The following is a 26781-nucleotide window of genomic DNA, read 5'->3' on the forward strand; positions in this document are numbered from 1 at the left end:
GGTTCCTTGAGCAGCCAATGACAAAGGCTGGAGGAGAGCAAACGGAGTAGTCTTTTTTTATTTTTTATTTTCTGGACGGAATCCCTCTCTTCCACTCTTTCTGGTGGAATTTTTTTGGAATCTTTTAAAGAATTGGAATTCTTGTTGCATATTCTGGACGTTTATTTGAGTGTGTTTGTGTGAGTGTGTGTGTGTGTGTGTGTGTGGTTGCTGTGGGGACGTGGCTGATGCTTGATAATGGCTCATGCGGCGTCTCAGATTAAGAAGAATAAAGATGTGGATGTTAACGCACTAGAGGACGAAAAGGAAAGGAGAAGGAAGAGCAGGAAACAGTCAAAGGATCAAAAGAAAAAGGTACATGTGCACACATACATTTTATTAGAGGGAGAGTGATTGGGTTTGTGGGACGGCAACATCTCGCCTGTTACTGCTAGTAAGTTCAGCGTGTGTGTGTGTGTTAAATCTGTGCTGCAGTGCCAAGGTTACACTTTACATTTACCGCTCGGCATCCTTCTCACATTATCACACACATGCGTTCCATAAACAACCAGCCATGATGTGTGTGTGTGTGTGTGTCTCTTTTTCTACGTTCAGGTTAAAAATGAGAGCAACACACTGCAGCATGTTCTGAGAGATTTTACTGTCCTCTGAAACCTACGTGTGTGTGTGTGTGCGCGCGCGTAGACACTCTTGTATTATACATCACATACTGATTTATTGATGTTTGTTCTGTACAGAGTGATGGAATGAAGCATGCGGATGTTAGTCGTGCTAACTGTCTATCATTTCATATCATAGAGACACATATAGGCTACACACAGCCTATATCCACCACACCCAGACAGATCTTCTTCAGCGCTACCTCTGCGGTTCCTATTTGTTCTTATGTTGCTGCTGTGATATTTTAAACCGGAGTGTGTTATGTGATCTGGTTTAAGACGTGAAGGATCCCTGTGGAAGTGATGGCTGGCTGGTTGGCTGGCTGCCTCCTGCCTCTCATAACATGTGTCTTACCTGTGATCAACACACTGAGCTATGATCACGTCTGTTGACCTTTGCTGTTTATGATGTGTGTGTGTGTGTGTGTGTGAGAAAGTGACACACAGAGTGAGTTTCACCCACTGTTAATGTACTATAATTTGTCATGCCAATAAAACATATAAAAACACTTAAAAATACAAAAAAAGGTTGAGTGAAAAAAAAGACATTCAAGAATATTAATGTTTTACTTTATTGGAAATATTTGTAAGTTTACTATATTTTATAGAATTACTGGAATTTTTTATTAAGTATTTGTTGTATTTTATTTTGTGTTATCATTTTCAGTATAGTTACTGACACATTATTATATCTATTTCTTTTTTCTTTTCTTTCAGTTTTATTTTGTTATTTTTTATTATTTTATGAATTTCTATTTTATTTAGAGTTGTTATTTTTTTGTTTATTTATTTATTTGTTCTTTTCTTTCAGTCTTTTTGTATTAATACTTTGGAAAAACATTTATACCAATCAAATGCTTTGAATCCAAAATGAGAAAGATAGTTTTATGGATATGTATGGGTTGCAATACATAATGGTACAGGAAAAAGGAATTTTAACATGTTTTTGAAATAAGAATATAAGAGGAGAAAGTGAGATGAAATGAAATTATGAGAGAAAAATCTTTTTAAAAAATCTCATAATAGGTCTCTTTATACCTCTGACTTACAAACAGAGAGACATCATAAAGATGGAGGTTAATCTGTGCTGCACTCTTGTATGGAGGAGGTAATTGCCTTGGCATTGTGGGACAGAGACACACATGTGCTTTCACACACACACACACACACACACACACACACCAGTACATCACATGCATTTAATAGGAGAGCAATTAGGAAGTCTCGTTTGCCAAAGAGAGAGTTTGCTTTATGTAGGGTTCCGGGTTGGTCATTTTGTCTGGGTTTCTCATCAGAGTATCCCAGTACTTCTGCCACAAAACATTCCATGGTAATACCTTTTTGGACATGTATCATAGTAATACCCCAAATTGGGGACCAGTTGTAACAGTTGAGGAATTGGCTATTGAAATCCCCATTAATCAAGCTTTGACTTTAATATTCTGGAATATGTGTCTCTTTTGATGTCTATGGTGGATGCGACCCTGGCAATACAATGGTATATGAATATGGTATCATTTTAGTACAATGGAATATATTAAAATGGTTCACTATTGTCCTCATGCAATGGGATTCTTTATTTATTTCAGTGGTTAGCTCCTCTGAATTTTCTTGGTTTACAGATCTCATGGTTTTAAAGCTATGTCACACAATGTAGATTTCTGCATCCCAGGTTACACTGAGGGTTGCTGTGGAAACAGGGAACCATCTGTTGTGTTTTGGGAGTCAGGCCGTCTGAGTGTCACTGTCCTGATCTCAGATCAGTCCCAGGGGTGTTGTTGTGATTTAATAAAAGGCCTCATCTTTAAGGGGCAAAGTAGGTGTCCATTTCGTGAGGAGATCACAATTTTTTGTACATATATTGATTGTTTGTTTGTTTTTTTACTACAAAAATAAAATAAAAAATCTGTTAAGAGAGAGTCAGGAAAATAAAATAATCACTGAATTATGAAGCTGTCATTGTGGTCTTAGAACTTCATCCTCCTCTTTCACAGCTGGTATAACGTCTACATCTTACACAAATGGACTGAGTAAAGAAGAGAGTAAAAGAGCAGAGAGAGATAGAGGCAGAGAGACCAGCTGATTGCCATTGGCAGAGGTCATGTGAAGGTTAGCTGGCTTCACTTTTGTGCTCCAGGACAGTGTATCCTGCTACAGAGCATGGAGAAGTGAAGATACTGGATCCTCCAGGACATTTCAAACAACTCGCTGACTATTTGTTCATATTCTCAGTTGGGTTTGAGCAGATTAGAAAAATTCAGAGACAAACATTTTATTTATTAAAATTTTATAAAATTTTAAATTTGATCTCATTAAGATATTGGGGAAAGATTTTTTGTTTTGTGAAAGATTAACAAATATATGGTTTGCTATTTTCTTTAAAACATGTTATAGTATAGTCTCATATTTAATACTGTTTTAACATTGTGAGTTGTAGTTAAAGCCAAAACATGCAGTGGAGTAAAATGTGTGGTCAAATTTAACATTTTAAATATGTTTAATGCAATCATTTTAATGCATAAACCAAATTTGATATTATAGCTGTTTTATTTTTCATCTTTCTAACTTTCTAAGGATGGCTGGATATCATGAGATTTATCACAATTATTTTATACCTTAAATCAGGAAAGTATTATATTATTGTAAATATATCATAAATGTGTGAAAACTATATTAAAATAATGCAACATACAGTTAATTTTCATTTTTTTATTCACATTTTGTGAAAGATTATCAAAATAATTATATATGTATTTATTTTATTAACAGCTATTTATTTCATGGATTTTCTCATGAATGGAACAGCCTGGGTTTTCTAATAGTGAACAGTACAAATCATTTTAAAAATATAGTTAACTTTAATTTTGATTCACGTTTTGCTGAAGATTATCAAAACAATTGCTTCCTCTTTCTTCCTCTGCCTTTGGATAAAAGTGTAAATGCATAAATGTAAAATCTTTTTTTTTTTTTTTAATTTTCATAACTGTTAAATGGATTTTCTCATACCTTCAACAAACTGGGCTTTCTAGTGCATAACTATAATTTTACAATGTTTGTGCACTGGGCAGTGAGAGGTCAGAGAGTTAAATGCTTTTTTTGGGTTTGTCCCTGGTGAGCACTCGTGCACCATGGATCCCATAGCAGAATTCACAGTCGCACATGCACGTAGCCTATGTGATGAATGAGCTTCGCTTCACACCATTAATGAGAGAAGCCATGTAATAGTGTGTCTTTCTCTATTGCTCACACGCACAAACATGAAGAAGGAATGATGTGGGGGAGGGGAAGGGGGAGATGGAGAGAATGAGAGAGAGACACACATCGAGGGGGAGATGAAGAGAGTGATTTTGTTGGAGAGGTGGAGAAGGGCCCATTATCCATCTATTCAGATGCTTTGTTCTATATGTGATCATCAGTAATGGGACTGATCATCTCAGTCTTTCTTTCCTTTTTTTCACTGTCATGCTTTGTAACCATATTTGCTTGCCTGCACAAGCAAATTTGTGTTCTGCATCTGCGGCAGTTGCAAGATTGTTTTTCATTCATTCAAAGCAGAAGCACATCAGCAAGTAACTGCATTTGTGATTGTAATTCATAATAGATGATTCCAGGACTTTTGTCTATTATTCAGTGATACATGAGCACCAGATGTTTAAGGTGTCCATGGTAGGAGAGTTTATGGTAATAATTGTGTGTGTGTGTGTGTGTGTGCATGCAGATCAGGTTTTGCTTACATCCTGGGCACCGAATGTCTCCACAAGCATATAGTAAAAACCGAAGTTCCAATGAGGAGAATGGCACAAATACACACAAATATACGTGAATATACTGGGAAATATAATGCAATATATTAAATAATACATTTTCATATAGGAGAAACTAGTTATATTTTTTTAGTATACTGCCTGAACCATGTATGGCTATATATTGATAAATATAAAAATACAATTGTAATAATATTACACAATATTGTCAATATTTTGGATCAAATTAATGGTAGCCTTTTGAATGTTATTGTGATTTTATTTAAAATATGCTTAAAAATTATTCAAATAATGTACACACGAGACAAGACTTAAGTCAAATCAGTAGTCTAGAAAAAGTTGTTACATAATGTTTTCTTTCTTTCTTTCTTTCTTTCTTTCTTTCTTTCTTTCTTTCTTTCTTTCTTTCTTTCTTTCTTTCTTTCTTTCTTTCTTTCTTTCCTCTATGCTTATTTCACTGTCTCTTTTTTTAACCTATTATTTAGGAAATTCCCACATTTACATTTTTGGAATAATATCCAACTACTATTAATTGTCATGTCAAGTTCAATATAGATCATATTAAGGGTGTATGACATGAAGGTGTGTGCAAGTGTGTGTTTTCTTGAAACGTGTGTGTGTGTGTGCATGAGAGAGTCATGTGATCAGAAATGAGGTCGCCCTTCTCACAGTATATTATTGCTTCTGCTTAGTCAGCAGCACCATGAAAGTCTCGCTGTGTGTGTCTGAATAGTCCATGACACCACTTGTTTGTAAATGAGTTCACTGCTAACCTTGGAAATAAGTCTCTTATGCACACCAAGACTGCATTTATTTGATCAAAAATATGAAATATTACAATTTAAAATGACTTTGTTTTAATATATTTTAAAATGTGATTTATTCCTGTTCAGCAGTCATTACTTTAGTCTTCAATGTCACATGATCCTAATATGATGATTTGACACTCAAGAAACATTGCTTATTATTATCAGTGTTGAAGACAGCTGTACTGCTTATTTTTTGCGTAAACTGTAACACTTTTTTTTAGGATTCTTTGATGAATAGAAAGTTTAAAAGAAAAAAAATCCCACTGACCCAAACCATTTTAATTTTAGTCTGTGTAAATTGGCCTAAATGTTTTTATAAGATCTATTAGATTCATAGTTGCTCTATAGTCTTATTAAGAACAGTTTATATTTTATCGGTCTTTTTTTATCAGTCAAGTTTGTATATATAAACTTGACTGATATATATTTCTATATATTTCTATATATAGAAATTTATATATTTCTATATATTTTCTATATATTTCTCTCGCTCTTTCTGTCTGTTTTATTATGCTCGTTCTTTCTGCACTGTAATTCTTTTTAGATCACATTTACTTCTGTCCTGTAAATGCCAGTCAAAGGTACTCTGCCTGATAATGGTCTATTACCCAGCAGCTCTCTATTGATCTTGTTCAGAGTGTTGTTGTATCTCTGGTACATTCTCAGGGTAGCAGGCAGACTGTCTGCCCTTATAAAACTCCTTTACTGTAAACTCAACAGAGATGTGTGCATTTGTGTGTGTGTTTGAAAGGCTCCAATATAATGTCTGTTTAAAGTTTTATGGTGTGCTGGCAGGTCCTCATAGCTTTAAGTTGTGTGATATTACTTGGAATGACAATATTGTATAACAGGGTTCTGGTTAGATTTGAAATTAAACGGTTTAATTGTTTTTATGAATTATATTATATAATATTAATAACCTGTATTATCTCTTGCAGTAATTTTGATTTGTCCCTCAATTCTTTAACACAAAGGAAATAGATTCATATTTTACAGATCAACCGTTAGCTTAAAGATTAAAGTGGATGACTGATGCAATATCTTGGTTCGTGGTCTACAAACAGCATGTGTGTACATTTGAGATATTTTGAGGTGTGTATAATGTGTGTGTGTGTGTGTGTTTGGGGGGTGTTTGAGGGCACAGGGGGGAGTAATACAGGCAGATGGTCTTTCCTTCCTCTCTCATCTGCTACAGTCTGAGTGCCAGATAATATCTCACACATACATTTAGACGGAAGAGCATGTGACAGTCATTCATCGAGCATGTGCACTGATTTGATCCTGTATTCTGCATTGGAATATATTACAAACCAAGCTTATCTTTCAGTACAAGGCATGATTTTCGGCATAGCATTTGGCACACAAACATACTCTGACTCTGCCGAAGCTTTTGTACTGGTTTTATCCTTTTTTTTGTAAAGTTGGGGTAGTAGTTCAGATTTTTACCCACCTTACCACAAAAAATGATGGATTTATGTATGTATGTATAATATCGTACAAAAAGTACTTTCGTTCAAAAAAGATTTTTAAATGTTTTTATAATAAGTCTCTCATGCTCACCAAGACTGCAGTTTGATTAAAAATACATATTTGGTTAAAAATACAGTGATAAAAAATAGAATAATATTGTTAATATTATAGAATTATACAAATATCACACAATTTTAAATATTTTTCTGTTTTAATTGAGCAGCTAATATGTTGATTTGTTACTTAAGAAACTTATTAATTATTATTATCAGTGTTCAAAATGATTGTATTGAATATTTTCATGGAAACTATATATTTTTTTCTAGATTTTTTGATGAATAGAAAGTTACAAAAATGTATTTAATAAATTCTGTGATTTGCAGTATCAATTTAATGTGTACTTGCTAGATGAGAGCATATAATTATTATTATTTTTTTAATAAAACAATCTTTCTGATCCTGCAAACTGCAAAAAACATTATTAAACAATGCAAAAAAAAAAAAATATAAATAACTTAAAAGAAGCAGTGAGCAGCCACCTACAGCTAAATGATCCAGCACCTAATCATTTCTGCTGTTTGTTTGTAAATGCAGTACTTCCCGAGGAACTGGCTCTTATTTAAAATCAATATTACAGTAAGCATTAAATCATGGCTATTGAATGCTGAACAGTGACATTTTTTCCGACCCTTTGGACTGTTTGTCGTTGTTCTCTCTCAGCAGACTTGTATCATACAGGACAGTGATGCTCATGATACAGAAATTTCACATGGCTCTCTTTCACTCTCTCTCTCTCTCTCTCTCTCTCTCTCTCTCTCTCTCTCTCTTGCCTCCTACATCTTGTACTGTCTCACTAATTCACAAATTATTAAACACACTGTCATTGTTACGGCCATGGTCTTGTCATTATTTAGTTCCTTTATTACCTAATTAAACCAGATTTACAGCATTTATGTGATACCTTAAGATACTTGTAAGCCTGAAGAGCTCTTTTACCTCCAGATGACTTGAGGTTTTGCTGTTCACTCAGACTCTCTCTTTTCTCTCTGACCTAATGATGGAGTTGGGATTATCCTTCTCACCTGACTTTAAATTCTCAGTGAAATTATAATCTAGGAATCCAGCTAATCTCAGTCCCACAGCTGGATGAAGATTGTGCTGAAAATGACAATCTGTATGTATTTTTAAGGTATCATCTGTATACCATACAATTAAACCAATTATAAATAATTCCAGATGAAGTATGAATGAAGTATCTACAGAAACATTGTAGTATGTTATTTGTGAACATAATAGTATGTTATTAATTATGTGGCAGTTGCATGTTCATAGTCATGTTTGTGTTATGAATATCCATCGAGTAAGAAAATATAGGCTATTGTAGACAAAAATAAAAAAAATGACAACATATAAGATTTAAATATGTGCATGTGTACAATATTGCATCCAGGATCTGCAGACCCTCTGCACCTGGGTGCTGAGGCCACACACACATTTCAGAAAATTAGTTTGAGGTTTTTTTTCACACTGTATGTGTGTCAGATGTGGTTTTATGGAGGATGGTGTGGGTCTGTAATCATAAATGCCTTGTAGAAGCATGATTCTGGGTCACACGCTGCTGTTCTACCCCCAGAGAACCACAGACACACACACTCACAAGTTCATGCATGCCGGCACACATTAACTGCTGCCCCTCAGAGAGAACATGAGAGAGTTTAAAGTGATTCCAGCTGCCTGAACTCACATCAACTATTCACAACATCTATGATCGACTCTTTAATTGACTGTTGATCTGTTGATTGGCTGATTGTAGACTTAGTAAATCATTTCATTAATACTATTACTACAACCTGAATTCCGGAAATGTTGGGACGTTTTTTTAAATTTGAATAAAATGAAAACTAAAAGACTTTCAAATCACATGAGCCAAAATTATATTCACAATAGAACATAGAGAACATAACAACAAATGTTTAAACTGAGAAATTTTACACTTTTATGCATTAAATGAGCTGTAATTTGATGCCTGCTACAGGTCTCAAAAAAGTTGGCATGGGGGCAACAAAGAGCTGAAAAAGCAAGAAATTTTGAAAAGATTCAGCTGGGAAAACATCTAGCAACTAATTAAGTTAATTGACATCAGAGATGTCTCAGAGAGGCAGAGTCTCTCAGAAGTAAAGATGGGCAGAGGCTCTCCAGTCTGTGAAAGACGTGCAAAAAAAAGACTGTGTAAAAAGATTGTGGAATACTTTAAAAACAACGTTCCTCAACGTCAAATTGCAAAGTCTTTGCAAATCTAAGTATCTACAGAGCATAACATCATCAAAAGATTCAGAGAAACTGGAGAAATCTCTGTGCATAAGGGACAAGGCCAAAAACCTTTATTGGATGCCCGTGGTCTTCGGGTCCTCAAGACGACACTCATCGGCATGATTCTGTCATTGACATTACTAAATGGGCCCAGGAATACTTCCAGAAAGCACTGTCGGTAAACGCAATCTGCCGTGCTATCTGCAGATTCCAACTAAAGCTCTATCATGAAAAAAAGGAAGCCATATGTGAACATGGTCCAGAAGCGCCATCATGTCCTGTGGGCCAAGACTCATTTAAAATGGACTGTTTCAAAGTGGAAAAGTGTTCTATGATCAGATGAGTCCAAATTTGACATTCTTGTTGGAAACCCTGGATGCCGTGTCCTCTGGGCAAAAGAGGAGGGAGACCTTCCAGCGTGTCATCAGCGTTCAGTTCAAAAGCCAGCATCTCTGATGGTATGGGGATGCATAAGTGCATACAGTATGGGCAGCTTGCATGTTTTGGAAGGCACTATGAATGCTGAAAGGTTTATATAAAGGTTTTAGAGCAACATATGCTCCCCTCCAGATGATGCCTACTTCAGGGAAGGCCTTGTATATTTCAGCAGCAAAACCACATACTGCAGCTATTACAACAGCATGGCTTCATACTAGAAGAGTCCGGGTGCTGAATTGGCCTGCCTGCTGACCAGATCTTTCACCTATAGAGAAGATTTGGCGCATCGTTAAACGAAAAATACGACCACAAACTATTCAGCAGCTGGAAACCTATATCAGGCAAGAATGGGACCAAATTCCAACACCAAAACTCCAGAAACTCATAACCTCGAAGCTCAGACGTCTTCAAACTGTTTTGAAAAGAAGAGGAGATGCTACACCATGGTAAACATGCCCCCGTCCCAACTATTTGGAGACCTGTAGCAGGCATCAAATTTGAAATGAGCTCATTTGAAATGATAAACATTTGTTATGTTCTATTGTGAATAAAATATTGCTCATGTGATTTGAAATGCTTTTAGTTTTCATTTTACTCAAATTTAAAAAACGTCCCAACATTTCCGGAATTCGGGTTGTACTACTACTACTACTACTACTACTACTAATTATTATTATTTTTATTGTTGTTGTTATTATTTCATTAATAATAAAAATAACCATTCTTATTAATGTTATTATTGTTATTTAAAATATCCAGTATTATTATTCTTATTAGTAGTAGTCCTAGACTTGTAAATAATTTAATTAATAATGATAATAATAAGAAGAATTATTGTTATTATTAAATATATATAATACATATTAATATTATATATTAAGTATTAATATTAATTATTAATTAGTAGTAATTATAGGATTGTTATAAATAGACTAAGTGCAGGATATAATAATAATAATAATAATAATAATGATGCTTCTTCTTATTATTATAATTATTATTATTATACATATACATAATTTGCAGGCTTAAAGTCAACCTGAAATGTAATTTGCAACCTATTTTATTTCTGTAATATGAAATAATTGTGAATGAAATAAAAAAAAACAAAATGTAGGGGCAGACTTGATTTTATCTGCTGTTCTTAAGTTTGATTAAAAATAACAAATACCTTTTTAATAACTTGTGCTGATTAATTGTTCATAATATGACCAGTACCGTACATCAGCAAAGTAAATAGAGTCAGTTTTGATTTCATGTTGACTTTTGCCATTTCTTATGTAACAAAAAAGGATGCTTTTGTTGATCTGTTTCTGTTAGGTTGACAGGAGTATTGAATCTCTCCACTAGGGCCCAGTGTGAGTTTGCATATCAGGCATATTCTGATGATGTCATGATTTTGGAGGTTTCTTTGCAGTCACTCTGTGTTTGTAGCACTGTTCACCTGATTTCCTCTGTGTCTGTCATAGACCTTACATGTTAGAAGACTGTTGCCGACAGGCATTAAATGTCACCATTTCAGCAAACACAGTGAATGCACACAAACACAACATCATCACAAATAACACACATACATCCATGCAGGCACAGTACTGACAGCCTGTCAAATCCAAACTAAGCAAAAATGCAAAATTAAATACTATATATTGCTACATCCAGAATCTGTGTTGGTATTTCGTCATGCAGGAGCGGAGCTCATTTGTCCTTCTAGAATGTAAAATTCTGCCCTATTTCTGAAAGCCTGGAAATCCTTCAGTGCCCAAGGGTTTAAAATAGGTGTAGCCCTTGTGAACACCTCTGTGTGTCTGACTGTATTTGAGAGAGAGAGAATGATGGCTCTCATACACTCTCCGTGATTGGCTGATGAGGTGGAGGTCATTGAGGGAAACCATCACCGCAGTTACCGAACATCTTGAGCTTCTTCAGATCACATTCTCTCTCCCCTCCTCCTCTGTTTCCATAGCAACGCCATCATCCCAGAACGAAGAGACATGTGATGCACCCCAAAACATCATGGGATGCCTCTTTGCATAATCAAAGGGTGTGTGTGTGTGTGAATGCCTGTATGTTCAAGTTCATCTCTATATTTCTACATCTATGTTTTAGAGAGCTTACCATGAAACAGGATCAATAGCATACATGAATAATTTTAGGAAAATAGTGTTGCAGATGTGATGTGTATTAGGAAATAGGTCTAAATATTAAATATTCTGGAAATATTTTAGGGGTTTAAAGAAGAAGCTCTTTGGTAAATCACAAAGCTTTTCAAAAACATGTCCAGATCATTTCACTCACAAAATAGAAGAGATAAAAAACTATTTTTTCATTACATGATACATGTTTTTATTACTATTAAGATTTTTAGTTCAGATTATTGATCTATTTTTAATTTTCATAGCTGTAATGCAAAAAACGTTTTATTATATATTATATGAATGAATATTATGAATGTTTTTTATGTTTTTGAAAGAAGTCTATTGTTCTCAACAAATCTGCATTTATTTGATTAATTATACAGTAAAAACAGTAATATTTTGAAATATTAAAATGTAAATGTAATTTATTCCTGTAATGGCAAGACTAAATTTTCAGCAGCCATTACTCCAGTCTTCAGTGTCGCATGATCCTTCAGAAATTATTCTAATATGCTGATTTGCTGTTCAAGAAACTTTGTCTCATTATTATCAATAACTCTGCTGTCACTTTTAATCAATTCAATGCATCCGTGCTACATAAAAGTATTAACTTCTTTAAAAAAAAAGTGAAGTATGGTAGTATGTATTTGAATTAAATAAATATAATTTAAATTATTTAATTATTAATACTATTATTTAAATTGTAAATTATCCATACACGATGGTAGTATATGTTGTACATTTAATTTATGCTAAGTTAGAATTTTCTCTTTAAGTAATTTTCTTTGCACATTTTTAAATTATCATTAAGAATGTTTTTATGAGATTGACCTGTTTTTGTAAAAAGTTAGCATCTCTAAAATATATTTCTATATTTAAAGTCTCTTAATGCAAGCTTTAAAATTTATACGGTTAAACTCGCTGTTGAAAAGCAAGAGTTAAATCATTTTATAAATCATTTATTGTAAAATCAAATTGTCAATGGCAGTTAGCGCTCCATATGTTCACACAGTATGTGTCTGTCTGACACACAGGTCTAGGCCACTCTCCCTTTCCATAAACACATGGACACAATACTGTCGATACACAACGGAAAAAAACAAACACCCAACGGTACATTCAACAGAACAGTATATTCAAACAGACACCAAGATACACAGAGCAAGCACAGTATGTAAACAACACAGCTTGTGTCACTGTATAAGGGGGGACACACTTCATCCCTTTGTCAGAGCTACAGAGGGTGTGTTTTTATGTGACTGTGCGGTGGCCCTAATACTGGGGGGAAATGCCCCTAATCCTTTTTTGAGTTGCACCATGAACCTTGCATTCAACCTAATAAACCGACCCCCAGCAGTCCTAAACACACACACACATGCTCTTTTTGTCCAAAAAGGGAGCAGATAAGCACACAGACAATACAAATGCACACGCACGTGAGGGTTTGCAGGGAGGAGGAGACTGCAGAACGGAGGGAAAGGGAGTCCTACTTGCAAATGCATTGGATTCAGCTGCTATATTTGGACCCCCTTAACACCTCATATCACTATTCGAAAGACCCCCACCCTCTGTGTTCAGTGTGTATGACAGAAAGAGAGAGAAAATCAGAGAGGAAAGCTCATAAAAACATGGCAGCGATGTAAATGATGCACATTTTGTCTGTGTTAAATGAAGATTGGAGCTGGTTCCCATTGAATGAGGAGGAAGGGAGAGGAATAGGATGAGGAAAGGAAGAGATTGCTTTGGCAGAAGTTGTGAACAGAGAAAGAAAACTGAAAAGCCGATATAGTTTGACACAGAAGGAGAGGTCAAGCTGTAAACGGGAATAGACAAACAGAGAAGGTTGGATTCAAAGTGACTTTGTGTTTACTGTAGTACCAGAGATCATCGTATCTTGTATCCGTACTTACGCACACGTCAGGTGGAAGCGTGTCTTTGAGCATCCTGCTGCCTGGGCATTTTTTCCACACGTCACATGACTGAATGGCACCTTGCTGGCCACAGAGCTAGAGAAGTAAGTGATCGGGTTTCTGTGGGACTGCAGGAAAAATGGCGGTGGAAGAGGCTGCTGACTATTTTTCACCCGTAAGTACTCTACAAACATGACTGGGAATGGTTGGGAAGTGTATGTTGTTTTAAATAGGCGTTTTGGGAATGGTTGGGAAATGAAGGTTGTCGGTTGAGGATGCTTGGGATCATGAGATCCTGAAATGCTCTTGCTCTTTATCTGCTTCAACCTCAGATTTTGTCCTTCAAACCTTTTATTAACATATTTCTTGAATACATGATATATTTGACACTGCTGGGTAATTTTAAACCCCTCTGTGGGCTAAATGGTGCAAAGTCTGATCTGTTGGTCTTGCTGGGCTCAGATTTCTAGATTTTGTTTGCAGAATCCTGCAGCGCTAAAGGTCCTCACAAATGTCAGAGGACAACTTAATGTTTATTTGAAGAGCGGCTCTGTTGTCAAGGTTGAATCATATGCAAAATTAGATCTGCTTCATGTGTGCTGGTGTTATTACCACCATTTTGACATTCACGCTAGTCAGGCACTCCAAATCTACCTTTGCTCTAGTGCTTTTTTACTGACCTTGGTGTGTGTGCATGCATGGTAACACAAGCGCAGAGTATCCTGGTGCTTCAAAGCTCTTGTTCACTACTAGACCACTTTATCTAATTTACCTAACACCGCTCTATACATTCATGACTGTGTGAATCTACATCTTGACGCTATTGTGACTATGGGGCTTCAATTTTATTGTGATGCCGAGGCTGGAGAAACTTAGTCTTGAATTTGTGTTTATAGGGTGATTAACTTAATAACAGTTTAACTTAACTGCAATAATGGCTAGTTTTCGAATTTAAAGGGAAAGTGATAGATTATGGCAACAATTTAACCCTTTAATAACCCTTTAATCTTGTGAAGAGCGCTTGCCCTTTAAGAATTGCTGTGCTCTTGATAGTGTTTAGTGTGTTTAGTTTCTTTTCTTTTTTTTAAACAAAGTAGTATAGATTTATAATGCTGGTTGTTTATCAGTTATCAACCATAACATGTTGGTATAATCCAGAATTTCAACACTGGTGCATCTGTACTCTTTGAAGCCTATAGCATATGGTAAATAATTTGACTTATTTTAATTTTAGAACAATGGATATAAATCAGTTCCCAGTTGGAGAATCAAAACAGACATGCTGAAAAGGAGGGATGTTAAAACTAAACAACCAAGCAGCTTCTCTTGTAGAAAAAAAAAAAAAACAGACAGTCTGAACTGACCCATCTTCTGCAAAAATCAACCACAAATGGTTCATTCTGTCCGTAAATCACAACATGTTATCTTTTACATTATTTTCAGGACTGTATCTGCATATAGTGGCGCTGATGTTCAGAGGACAGGAATGTGTGTGTGTGTAAGTCGCCTCGTCTGCAGCCACACTGACGGGTAGCTTTGTTTTTTTGCCGATCATGCAGTATTTGAGCTCGCTGCTTATCTAGGACCTGAAGAGACACTGAGACAGAGAGGCAGAGACTAGAGTATTATTGGGTCAGCTGTTTAACTGCTCTAATTCTTTTATGAACAACAGCTGTACAGACATTAACATTTTGTTTTCAGATGTAGTGATCAGTTTTATCAACTATTTCCTTTTCTCTCCCCTTTCCTCATGTTTTTCTTTCAGTCCAGGTTCTCTGATGTTTTAATAACAGCTGTACCCTAGAGAATGTCTTATGTAACTCCACTGGGTGTGTGTTTGTGTGTCCGTTACTGTGTGTGTGTGTGAGGTAGCACAGAGTGTTTATACTGTGCGTACTGTACATGCATAGTGTTCACAGAATTCCCCACACTGAAATATTGATGCTTGCTATTCTAAAACAGAGAGGCCTTTCACATCTCCATGCTTGAGATGAATTATAAAGTGTGAGCATTTATAAAAATTCAGAGCTTGACCCTTGATACACAGGTTGTCACCACTATGCTTTTTCACACAGTAAAAAAAAAAAAAAGATGTTGGGGAAAAAAAACTGTAGGGAAAAAAAATCCCATAGACAGATTAGGTGGTAGCTGTTTAACCTTGGCAAGTGCATAGCAAGATGCAAAAAAATGTTCTAAATACCTTAGCAATGTCCTGGTAGTGTAGCAAAACTTGTGTTTAGTAAGCGCTCCACTGTGCACGTCTAAAACAAATACCTCTCGAAATTGTCAAAAAAACAAATCTAAACCTGAACATATAAAGGTTAACGTTTACGGAATGTAACACTTCAAGGTTTTCAAGGTGCAACCAAAACTACGCAATTCATGATCTGTGTGTGTGTGTGTGTGTGTGTGTGCGTGTCCATTATGGGACTTCTTAGAGATTGCATTCAGTCATACAAAAGACATTTTGCCTAGTTTCTCACAACCTCCCACGAAAACCACTTTTATATTTTACTTAGTGAGAAAAAGTTTATCTTCTGTGGTTTCTGGAGCATGTATGGTTTTTGTGTAATACAAAGGAGATACAGATGATAAAGAGGATCTGTTCAGATGAAAATAAACATTGGGAATCACAGAGTTTGAGTGAAGATTGTTATGAACAGTGTTCAGGTATGGAGGTTTTTTGTGTTCTCTGATACTGTTTTGTAGGTTATGAATGTTTACATGTTTTGGATATTATGTGTGTGTGCATTGTGTCAGTGCTTTAAGATAGCATTTGTTTAGCATTAGTTTATACTAGTGTTCAAAAGTTTGAGGTCAGTAAGTTTTTTTTATTTAAAGTAATTAATACTTTAATTCAGCAAGGGTGCATTAAATTAATCAAAATTACAGTAATAACATTTAAAATGTTACCAATGAATCCTGTAAAAATATATCCTAGTTTTCACAAAAAATATTAAGCAGCACAACAGTTTTCATCAGTGATAATAGTAAGAAATGTTTCTTGAGCATTAAATCAGCATATCGTGTGACACTGAAGACTGGAGTAATGATGCTGAAAATTCAGCTTTGGAGTATTTTTGGTTAAATATAAATCAGCATAAGAGACTGAGCAGACTTTCCATCTAGAGCTTTCATTATAATATCCTTATTGTACAGACAATCCCATCGGAGTAATGAGGGTTTAAGAGTCTTGCTCAAGGGCACTATGATAACAGGACATGGCAACCCATGCTTTGGATAAACCTACAACATTTATGTTTGAAATCCAGATCTTATACATTAGTACACAAACACTCACTTTATTTAATACAGATTTTCTTTGTGATTATATATATATTTGTGTGGGTGTGGATGTGGATGTGGGTGGGTGTTATTTTCCCAGCTAGAATCCTCCAGGGTAGGAGTTATGGGTGACAAGCTGGAAAAACTCATTAACTCAGAGATAAGAGAGAAAAATCACAAAAAGACCAGGACACACATACAATATCCTTTCTCTCTCAATCTTTTTATTGTGTGTGTGAGGGGCAGAATTTGTTTACTGTAAGCATTACCCTCTGAGCAAAGGCATTTTTTTGCATGTGCTTTTAATCCATGAACAGACTGTAAGTGTCTGATGATACAAGCTCACACTCACACACACAAAAAATGGAGGTTTTCCCAGAGGAACAGGTTGAGTAAATGACTAGCTAATGAACTTCGAGTTCATTATGAGCCGTGAATCTGATACTAGAATATAGAAGCATACACACACCATCACAAAAACACACATTTGTCCTTTTCTGTGCAATGTGCTCTGGTTGCTAGATGAATATGCATGTCATTTATCTCCGTAATACACCAGCATAGCCTCTTCTTGTCAAACTCAGTTGAGTTACTTTTGGAAAGTGAGCCTTTCTTTCCAGATCTTCTTGCCAGTGCACACACATTGATGCTAGATATGTGGAGGAGTTTGTCCTGGGTTTAGTGAGAACTAAATATAACCTCTCATTTAGAGGAATTCCCCATGTGAGCATGTGTCTCTGAGATAACCTTCTCCTATTCTTTATAAAATTATGTGTGTTTATGTGTGAGTGAGGTAAACTGTATTGAAATTTTGCTGTGTGTCTTCTTATGTCAAGCGCAGTGTCCCCGAATCAAACTGAGGCTGACAAAAGAAGACACATTCACGTGGCACACACACATACACTCCTCGTGTTTTCTCCCAAATCCTGCTCTCTTTCTCATATACGCATGAGAAGAGAAAACTAATTCTGAGTGAGAGACCGAAAGATCATGAGGGAAAGTGGGCAGAAACCTGTGTCAGAATAATAGCCATTATTTAGTGTTCTGTTCCGTATCCGTTGATGAGAGACAAGAGCTGTTTTTGGCTGGATCTTTAGCTGGAACGCTGGGATATCTGCTGAGAGATGGACTGCCAATGTTTTAGGTGTTCTGTGCAACTTTGATCCTTTGTCACGCTGTGATGGTAGTTTCCCTGTTGGACGTCGACTGGTAGACTAAAGCTAATGCTTCCCTGGATATGTGTGTGTGTTTGTGGAGACAAATGGCACTGAGTAAAGATGGAGTTGGTATGATTTTTTTATTTTATTTACCTTTCATTGATTTAATGAGCTGAAAGCTGGAAATATGTTTGTTTGGTTTGTTTATTCTTGATCTGGATTTGACCTCAGTTGCCCTGGATTTGACCTTTGACCTTGTCAATGGAATAATCATCTTGTGCTTTTTCTCTCATTTCTTGCAGTCAGACAGCAATGCCTGTTACCTGCGGGCAGCGAGGGCAGGGAACCTTGAGAAGGTCCTCGACTACCTGAAGACTGGTGTCGACATTAATATCTGTAATCAGGTATGAATCATTTCTGTTACCATGTGACAGGATGTAACAATATCATTATCATTACTAAGAATGATGGAAGTAAACACTGAACAAATTTCCAGTGTGACAAAATGTCATTTTCATCAGTAGCTAGACTGTGTTGCTGTTGGTTTTGCTGTACTGCACAGTTTTACTTTCAGAATACACCAATTATCTTCCATATATCTATGATAGTTATGTTATAATACTGTTAAAAAGTTTGAGGTCATTTATATTTTTGGGGGGGGAAGAAAATAATACTTTTATTCAGCAAGTATGCATTAAATTGATCAAAAGTGACAGTAAAGAGATTTTACAAAATATTTCCGTTTTAAATAAATTCAGTTTTTTAACATTATATTAAAAAAACGTTCCATTAAAATTATCCTGAGGATAAAATGTTTAGCAACACAAGTGTTTTTAACATTAATAATAATTTAAAAAATGTTTCTTGAACATAAAATCTACATATTAAAATGATTTCTAAAGGCTGGAAACTATTACAATATTACTGTTTTTGCTGCATGCTTGATTAAATAAGTACAGCCTTGGTGAGCCTATAACAGACTTACTTAAAAAGCATTAAAAAACATACTGACTCCAAATTTTGAACAGTATTGCATATGAGGATTTTGTAATGTCGTGTAGTGTTGCTGATATTAAGGATTTGAAAACTGAAAAGAAAAATCATTAAAAAATAACAAATATAATGTTGGAATCAGAGGAATCGGTCTTTCGGAAACCCTTTAACTTTTTGCCATGGGAAAGTGTCACAATTGTGTGATATCAGCCATATCTAATGTTGTTCTGTGTGGTGTAAAAGAAAAGTAAAATGCTTGTGGTTTTATTAAAAAAGAAAAAAAATTAACCTTTAAAGAGTAGTTTCATTTTAATTACATTTTTGTTTTTGTTTAAATACATTTTGTCCCTTTAAATATAAATTTAAAGGGACTGTTTAATATTACTTTTTCAAATATTTTTCAAAAGTGTCTCATTTTGTGAAAAAAAAAATCAATAACAATATTTGATCAAATTCTTTTAAGCAGTGATTTGTGACAGTGCCTACATGTGATATGTGTGTATATATTTCCTTTCTGGTCCAGGCTGGTGTATACTGGTGTGCTGCTATGTAGCAGTATCCCTGACAGACAACCACATCCATACTGTTTACTAGCAAACCCTGCATTTTGTGTTTCAGAATGGGTTGAATGCATTGCACCTGGCATCCAAAGAGGGGCATGTGTATGTGGTGGCCGAGCTGCTCAAACTGGGCGCCAACGTAGATTCAGCAACCAAGGTCAGTTTGACACACACACAGAGCCTCCAGCTCAAGGAGATGTTTGTATCTGTGTCTGATATCACATGGTGTTCTCTGCTCCTGTGAGCATGTACACACTGGGTATAAAAAGCCTCTAGTGCTGCATTCACTCCGCAGGAATGAAGTGTGTGTGCGGAGGTAAATTACAGGCCAGCGGAAACAACACCTCTCTGGCAGAGTGGAAGGAATGGTGGCTGGGAGGACGCCAGTGGGACAAAAGCGCCTGTTAGATGGGGTGATACAAACAGGTGGTGGAGAGATTAATCGAGAGATGTCACTCATTCTCTCTCACTGTTGTTTCTCCATCTACTCTAATCCAGAAAGGAAACACAGCACTTCACATCTCCTCACTGGCGGGACAGACGGAAGTGGTGAGAGAGCTAGTGACCAATGGAGCCAACGTCAATGCACAGAGCCAGGTACATATTTCAGACTCCACAAAACTTTATACACACACACACACACACACACACACACACACACACACACACACATAATCATTGAGTTGGATCATCTAGCTTTTCTGCAAGGCAACTCACGTACACTCTTAATCTGTTTCTATTTTAGATGACCAATGAGCATCCAAATACACACACACACACACACTGTTTTAAACTTGAGCTCAGTAAGTTATGAAGGCCATCTACATTACTAGAGTGCCTGTAATAAAAGTATTTCCTGCACTGAGCTCAACACAGTACATACAGATGTAAACACTGGTAAAATGGACATATTCTATACTTTTGCAGCATTTTATTGTCTTTTTTGTGGCAGCTCAGATGCTTTTGTGCCAAACAAGTCATATTAGGGGGCAGTCGTGGCCTAATGGATAGAGAGTTGGACTTGTAACCCGAAGGTCGTGGGTTCGAGTCTCGGGTCCGGCAGGGATTGTAGGTGGGGGGAGTGAATAACCAACACTCTCTCCACCTTCAATACCACCACTGAGTTGAGCAAGGCACCGAACCTCCAACTGCTCCCTGGGTGCCGCAGCATTGGCTGCCCACTGCTCCGGGTGTATGTTCACTACTGTGTGTACACTTGGATGGGTTAAATGCATCCTAATTCGGTTTTTCATTAGCAGTCATATAAGAGATATTTTTGCGTGGGAGTTTGTCTACTTGTTTTTTTTTTGTCAAATGAGCAAGGAAGTTACTGTTTGCCATCACAGAACTAATGGCATTTGAATGAGACATTTACAGATTTTGAACTCAAATATAAAGTGCTAAGAGATAAACATGATGATGAAGGGAGACTGTGTCTGTTGATGCTCCATCATCACAAAGTATTGACCTCTTCTACCTGCACTGTCAGCATGTCTGTGTTGCGATGGGAACAGGGTCACTGAGGTTATGTACGGGGGGTGTAATGGAAGTCTGTCCTCTCTGGGGAAATCTCAGATGATTTCAAAAATATTAATAATGACAGATTTGCTATGGCAACCTGGCTGTTTGGTTACCATCATAAGCTTCATGCTTATGATGTAATTCAAACCAGACTTTTCACTTCTGATTGATTTGTCTTTGCTGAGAGGAGGGGACGGGATGCTCAGCAGAGTGGAGCTGTGTCTAATAGAGCAAATGAGACACTGGGTTTTGTGCATTTCAAATCAAGTCTCTAGTGTCTGTTTGATGGCTTAAACATGCTTTTGATGGCTTATGTTTACAGTTTATATATATTATAGGGCGTCTTGAAATATAACTTTATAACATTTTTCAGTATTAAAAAGGATAAAATGGGGGATAAAAAAATAATTAGCTGAGATATCCCGTTGTTTTTTAAATGTGTCCCATTTCTGTATCTGTGCTGTAGTAAAATAAAAAAAAATTCAAATGCATATAACTTTTAAATGTATACGTATATAACATTACTGTAATGCTTGTTTCAGAATGGCTTTACCCCACTGTACATGGCTGCACAGGAAAACCATCTGGATGTGGTGCGCTTCCTCCTGGAGAACAACTCCAGCCAGAGCATTGCCACAGAGGTTTGTGTGTGTGTGTGTGTGTGTGTGTGTGTGTGAGTCTTTTATTGATTACTGAGGTGAGCCGGAGTGACCTTGAACAGTTCACAGATAAGTGCTTCCTACTCCTCACATCCTTTTTTCTCACAGTATACAAATATATATAATGGTAAAAGTGTTGGGGTTGGTAAGATTTTTTATGTTAATTTAATAATATTGCACTTTAAAATAAATATTTAAAAATGTAATTTATTCCTGTGATGGAAAAACTAAATTTCAGCATCCATTACTTGCATGATCTTTCAGAAATCAGTCTAATATGGTGATCACTTTTAAATATTATCAATGTTAAAAGCAGTTCTGCTTAAAAATTTTTTGGAGACCATGATACTTTTTTTAAAGATTTTAAAAAAAGGTATATGTCTTTAAATAAATAAAGTATTCTTTCAAACAAGTCTGACAGACCGCAATCCTTTATTTTACACTAGTGTTAACAAATGGTATTGTATATATTGTAAAACAAAATACAGTAAATACAGTAAAATTAGGTATATGAATTAATAATTAAGCCTGTTTGTCTTCCACTCTTTAGGATGGCTTTACGCCGTTAGCCGTAGCCCTGCAGCAGGGTCATGATCAGGTGGTTTCTCTGTTGTTAGAGAATGACACGAAAGGTAAAGTCCGTCTTCCTGCACTCCACATCGCAGCCCGCAAGGACGACACCAAATCTGCAGCTCTGCTTCTTCAGAATGACCACAACGCGGATGTCGAGTCCAAGGTCTGTCTGAAAGTCCATTACTCACAATTATTTCTCTCTGTCTATCACTAAATCTTACCGAAACAGCAATGTTCTGGTCTAATAGATGTATTAAATATATGTATACACACACACTTTCCTTCACTCTCATCTTTTAACATATTTTATAATGTAATCAAGAGCAGTTTATCATATGCTCTATATTTTTGCTTTTATTTTTATCCTCTAACTCACTCACCCACACTTATTCCTGTCTTTAGATATGTGTCTTTTGTTTCTTTGTTTTTGTTTACCTGTTAGTGTTCACTAACTGCCCATTCTCTCCTTTCCTCACATCTCAACGTAGATGATGGTGAATAGAATGACAGAGGTATACCCACGATAAACATTAAGCTGTTGACCCCCATCTCCACCCCTGCTTTGCCTAGAACACCCCCACTGTTGCTCCCGCCCTTGTTGTACCATCTCTATTTTTGTATCATTTCCTGTTTTCTCTTCTCTTATTTGCTATGTGCCCTCCCTCTCTGGGGATAGAGGAACGAGACCATGCTTTGGGTGGAGGGCTGAAGCATGCTTTGATTTCTGCAGCTACAAGCCGGTGTTCCACATCTAAACATTCAGCTTTCTGATTGGTGTAAAGAGTTTTGTGTCAGTGGTGGTGTGTGGTTGCTAGTACTGATGTTAATATTGGTAAATAGAAACTGTTGGTTCAAGTGTTCCAGTTTTTAGAGCTCGCTGATGAGATATTGCTGTTTGTAGAGAGGTTTTCACAAAAGGTTACATCAACATGTGAAGTAAAATAGCACTAGATCTAGGCTACTTTTGCTGGACAATATGTAGATCAAACATGATTGTTATAGACTGTTATACCATTATATCAAAACAGGAATGTTGTGGCTTTTAGTCACAAAAATAACTTTAGCCAATTAAATTAAATAAAATATTTCTCATACTGAAAACAGGCCAAAAATATTGATCCTGTCCTCCAAAATATTTATTTTTGTCCAATTAAATGCTCCACTTTACTTATAATTACTTATAATTTTTCAGTCAAGAAATAGCTAGAAGTTAATAATTTGATGAGTCTATATTGCAGGAATTAAAATTCCATTTGTCAAACCATTTAATGGAGTCTTAAAGACCTATAACACTATAAAAGATAGTATAAAATATTTTTGTTATGTATATAACTTTTTGTTTTTGCAGTAAAACTATTTACTATTTAACTATTATAAAAATATCTGGCTTGATTTTCTTATGTCAAACAAGAATCATTGCAGTCCAGTTCTGTGTGAAAAGGTTTAAAATGTTTGTGAAAGTCCATCTGGCCTTTTGGAGATGAAGAGAAGAGAATTCATTAGAATTAGAGTATTGCATAATGCAAAGGCCACTTCACTGGCACATCCTGCTGTAGAAGTGAGAAAATGGTACATTTTAAGTTTGACCTTTTACACAGCTTTTATTACTAACTGGATTTAGCATGTTGTTCATTTGAGCATTAGATGTTGTGAGAGATCTATTCATTTGGTTTGGCTGTGAAATAGGAACCCGGCTGGCCAGCTGCAGAGATGAGATGGTCTGGTAGTTTAGTCCTCCCTCTCTGGGGCTTGTGCATGGGCCTTTAGACAAATACCTCCCTCGGTTTCAGTTAAACAGCTGGAAATCTTGCAGTTTAGATTTTTTGCAATGTTGCAAAAAGAATCTGCACATGTGCATGGTTAGGCTTCCCCACACGGCAAGCAACAGCAGTTTGGCCGTGTAGATTTATTCACAGTTTTGCATGATAGAGAACATTGCTAAATTGCAAACTAACAACCACATGTAAAGAGCAAAGTGCCATGTCCATTAATTTAAAGCATTTAAAGGGTGTTCGGAGTGAATAGAAATGTGAATGCATTGATCGTGATGACTGTATGTTGGTAATCTATGAGAATGTTTATTCCATTCCCCCCATAGGTGACAGAATGTGTTGTCTCTTGTCTAGAGTTAGTTCTGTAAATATCATAGTCTATTAGTGTGCAACTGGAAATGTTTAAACCCCCACTGTTTTTCCATTCACGCCTGTGGCTAATAATTGCAATAATTCCCCTCAAAATGGGTGGAGCCCTGTTCCCTTGGAGAAGAGAGAGCAAACAGAGGCGGGGAAGGGCTATGCTGAGCATCACCTGCTTTGTGTCGGATTATTGGCTAATTAAGATGGAAATCTCCATGACTGGAAGGCCTTTTCTGCAATGCAGCCTACTGGACACCTCCATCTCGCTTTGACAGCTGCGTTTCATATTCAAAATGTTCTTATATTATATAAAGAATTTATTTCCGATGTAACACACTCAGATCCATTGTCATTTACTTAGAGTTTTTATTGATTGAATGTAAAGAATATGAATTCAATTATTTGTGATCATTTGTAATGGGACGATATAATTTAATTTAACCAATAAAGAGAGGATCATAATTAGTAGTAAGAGAACAGAGATAATCCCAAGTCTAAGGGAGCATGGGTAGCTAAATGGACTCGTAAATAATTGTTTTAACAATTATGTTCTTTGTCTTTCTTGTCATCAGAGCGGTTTCACTCCTCTCCACATTGCTGCCCACTATGGAAACATCAACGTAGCAACACTACTGTTAAACAGAGGAGCAGCAGTGGACTTCATGGCAAGGGTGAGATCACAACACCATCTACTGCTTCAGCGGACTAATTTCAACAGATTAAAGGGAAATTATCCTCCAAAATCTGTTAAAATCTTATCTTTGACCTTATGCTAATTCTCTGTAGTACGCACTTTTGAATATACCATTCAGGGGAACTAATTCCCATTCAAAATGCAGCAAGACCCAGTTTCACTATAACTATGGTCATGCAGTTCCTCTGATCATCAAATGGAGGCAGTATTGCATTAATGTTGTACAGTATTGTCACCAGATTTGAGCCTAAAATGCTCCATAAGTGTTTTGATGAATGAGCTAAATGATCTGCCTAAGGCTCTTTGTGTATGTGTATGTGTGTGTATGTCTGCCACATGCCTTCTCGGCTGAACTCTCTAAACTGTCATATGGCTGGCTCAGTCCAAACAACCTCATGTATGAATCTGCTTCAGCCTGAGGGTCACATGCACACGCAATGCATCTCATATGCCATTCAGAATATTTTGTATTCTTTCACAGAAATATATATTATTGTTATTTCGTACGTAGTTATTTTGATTTAAATGTCTGTGGAATGTGATTGTAATGATCTCTCTTGTATCTGCGGTGTGTCCTATGGTGTTTGTGTGGGTTGCATACAGAATGACATCACTCCACTGCATGTGGCGGCTAAGAGAGGGAATGGAAACATGGTTAAGTTGCTGCTGGACCGAGGAGCCAAAATTGATGCCAAGACCAAGGTAACACACACACACACACACACACACACACAAACACAAACACACACAAACACACACGAATGCTATACTATAAATTACACTACCATTTAAATGTTTGGGACCATTAAGGTTTTTTTTATGTTTTTGAAAGAAGGTTGCATGCATTTGATCAAAATTTTAACTGTAAAAACAGTAATATTGCAAAATATTTAAAATAACTGTTTCTGATTTAATATATAATTCATATAATGGATGTCATTTATATCTATGATGGTAAAGCCGAATGTTCATTAATACAATCTTTAGTGTCACAGGGCCCCTCAGATATTATTCAAATATACTGTTTTGGTGCTCAATAAACATTGCTTAATAAAATAAAAAATTTTTATCAGGATTCCTTGATTTTTCTTTTGAAAATTTTAAACGAACAGCATTTATTTGAAATAGAAATCTTTTTAACATTATACATGTATTTATTGTCATGTCATTGATAACCATTTCTGTCAATTTAATGCATCTATTTTGAATAAAACTATAAATTTCTTTCAAAAAATCCTCAAAAATATAATCTTACTGACCACAAACTTTTAAATGTGCAATTATGGAAATGGACATATAAAATATACTATTATAAGTATAGGAATAACAAGACAAGACTTTTGCCCAAATTAATATGTGATTCAGCAAGCTTCGCCTTAAGGAAAATGTCAGGCAGCTTCTTAGGACGTTCCTGCAGTTATATATAGTAGCTCACCCTTTGACCTTTGACCTCAGTGATATCACAGATGAGCCCAAGCTTCAGAGAACATTATGCACCTTGTAAATACTGTAAGTCAACATTAGCTTAGAATTCCTGTAATACAATTTGGTGACTAAAAATGTCAAAATAAAATAAAATTGAATTAGATTAGATTAATCTCAATAAATTGATAAATATACTTAAATAAATAAATACATCTTCAGTGTATGCGCGTTAGTAAAGGTAACTATCAGGCAAGATCCAAAAAAGTATGAACTGCAATACTTTA

General features: G+C 35.9%; 1 protein-coding gene across 1 annotated transcript in view; it reads left to right on the top strand.

The window, feature by feature from the left end:
• Positions 1 to 237: 237 nt before the first annotated feature.
• LOC306850598 (ankyrin-3-like) overlaps positions 238 to 26781 on the top strand; it is a gene marked incomplete at its 5' end in the record, with an annotated part of 85934 nt that continues 59390 nt past the window's right edge. Inside the window, 9 exons of the mRNA XM_079386306.1 lie at positions 238 to 354; positions 18240 to 18341; positions 19549 to 19647; positions 19989 to 20087; positions 21554 to 21652; positions 22221 to 22406; positions 22732 to 22755; positions 24951 to 25049; positions 25676 to 25774. Of these exons, the coding sequence (XP_079242432.1) occupies positions 238 to 354; positions 18240 to 18341; positions 19549 to 19647; positions 19989 to 20087; positions 21554 to 21652; positions 22221 to 22406; positions 22732 to 22755; positions 24951 to 25049; positions 25676 to 25774 (924 nt within the window). The remainder of the gene's footprint in view (positions 355 to 18239; positions 18342 to 19548; positions 19648 to 19988; positions 20088 to 21553; positions 21653 to 22220; positions 22407 to 22731; positions 22756 to 24950; positions 25050 to 25675; positions 25775 to 26781) is intronic.

Source organism: Barbus barbus (assembly GCF_936440315.1).
Source record: "Barbus barbus genome assembly, chromosome: 30".
Taxonomy (NCBI): Eukaryota; Metazoa; Chordata; class Actinopteri; order Cypriniformes; family Cyprinidae; genus Barbus; species Barbus barbus.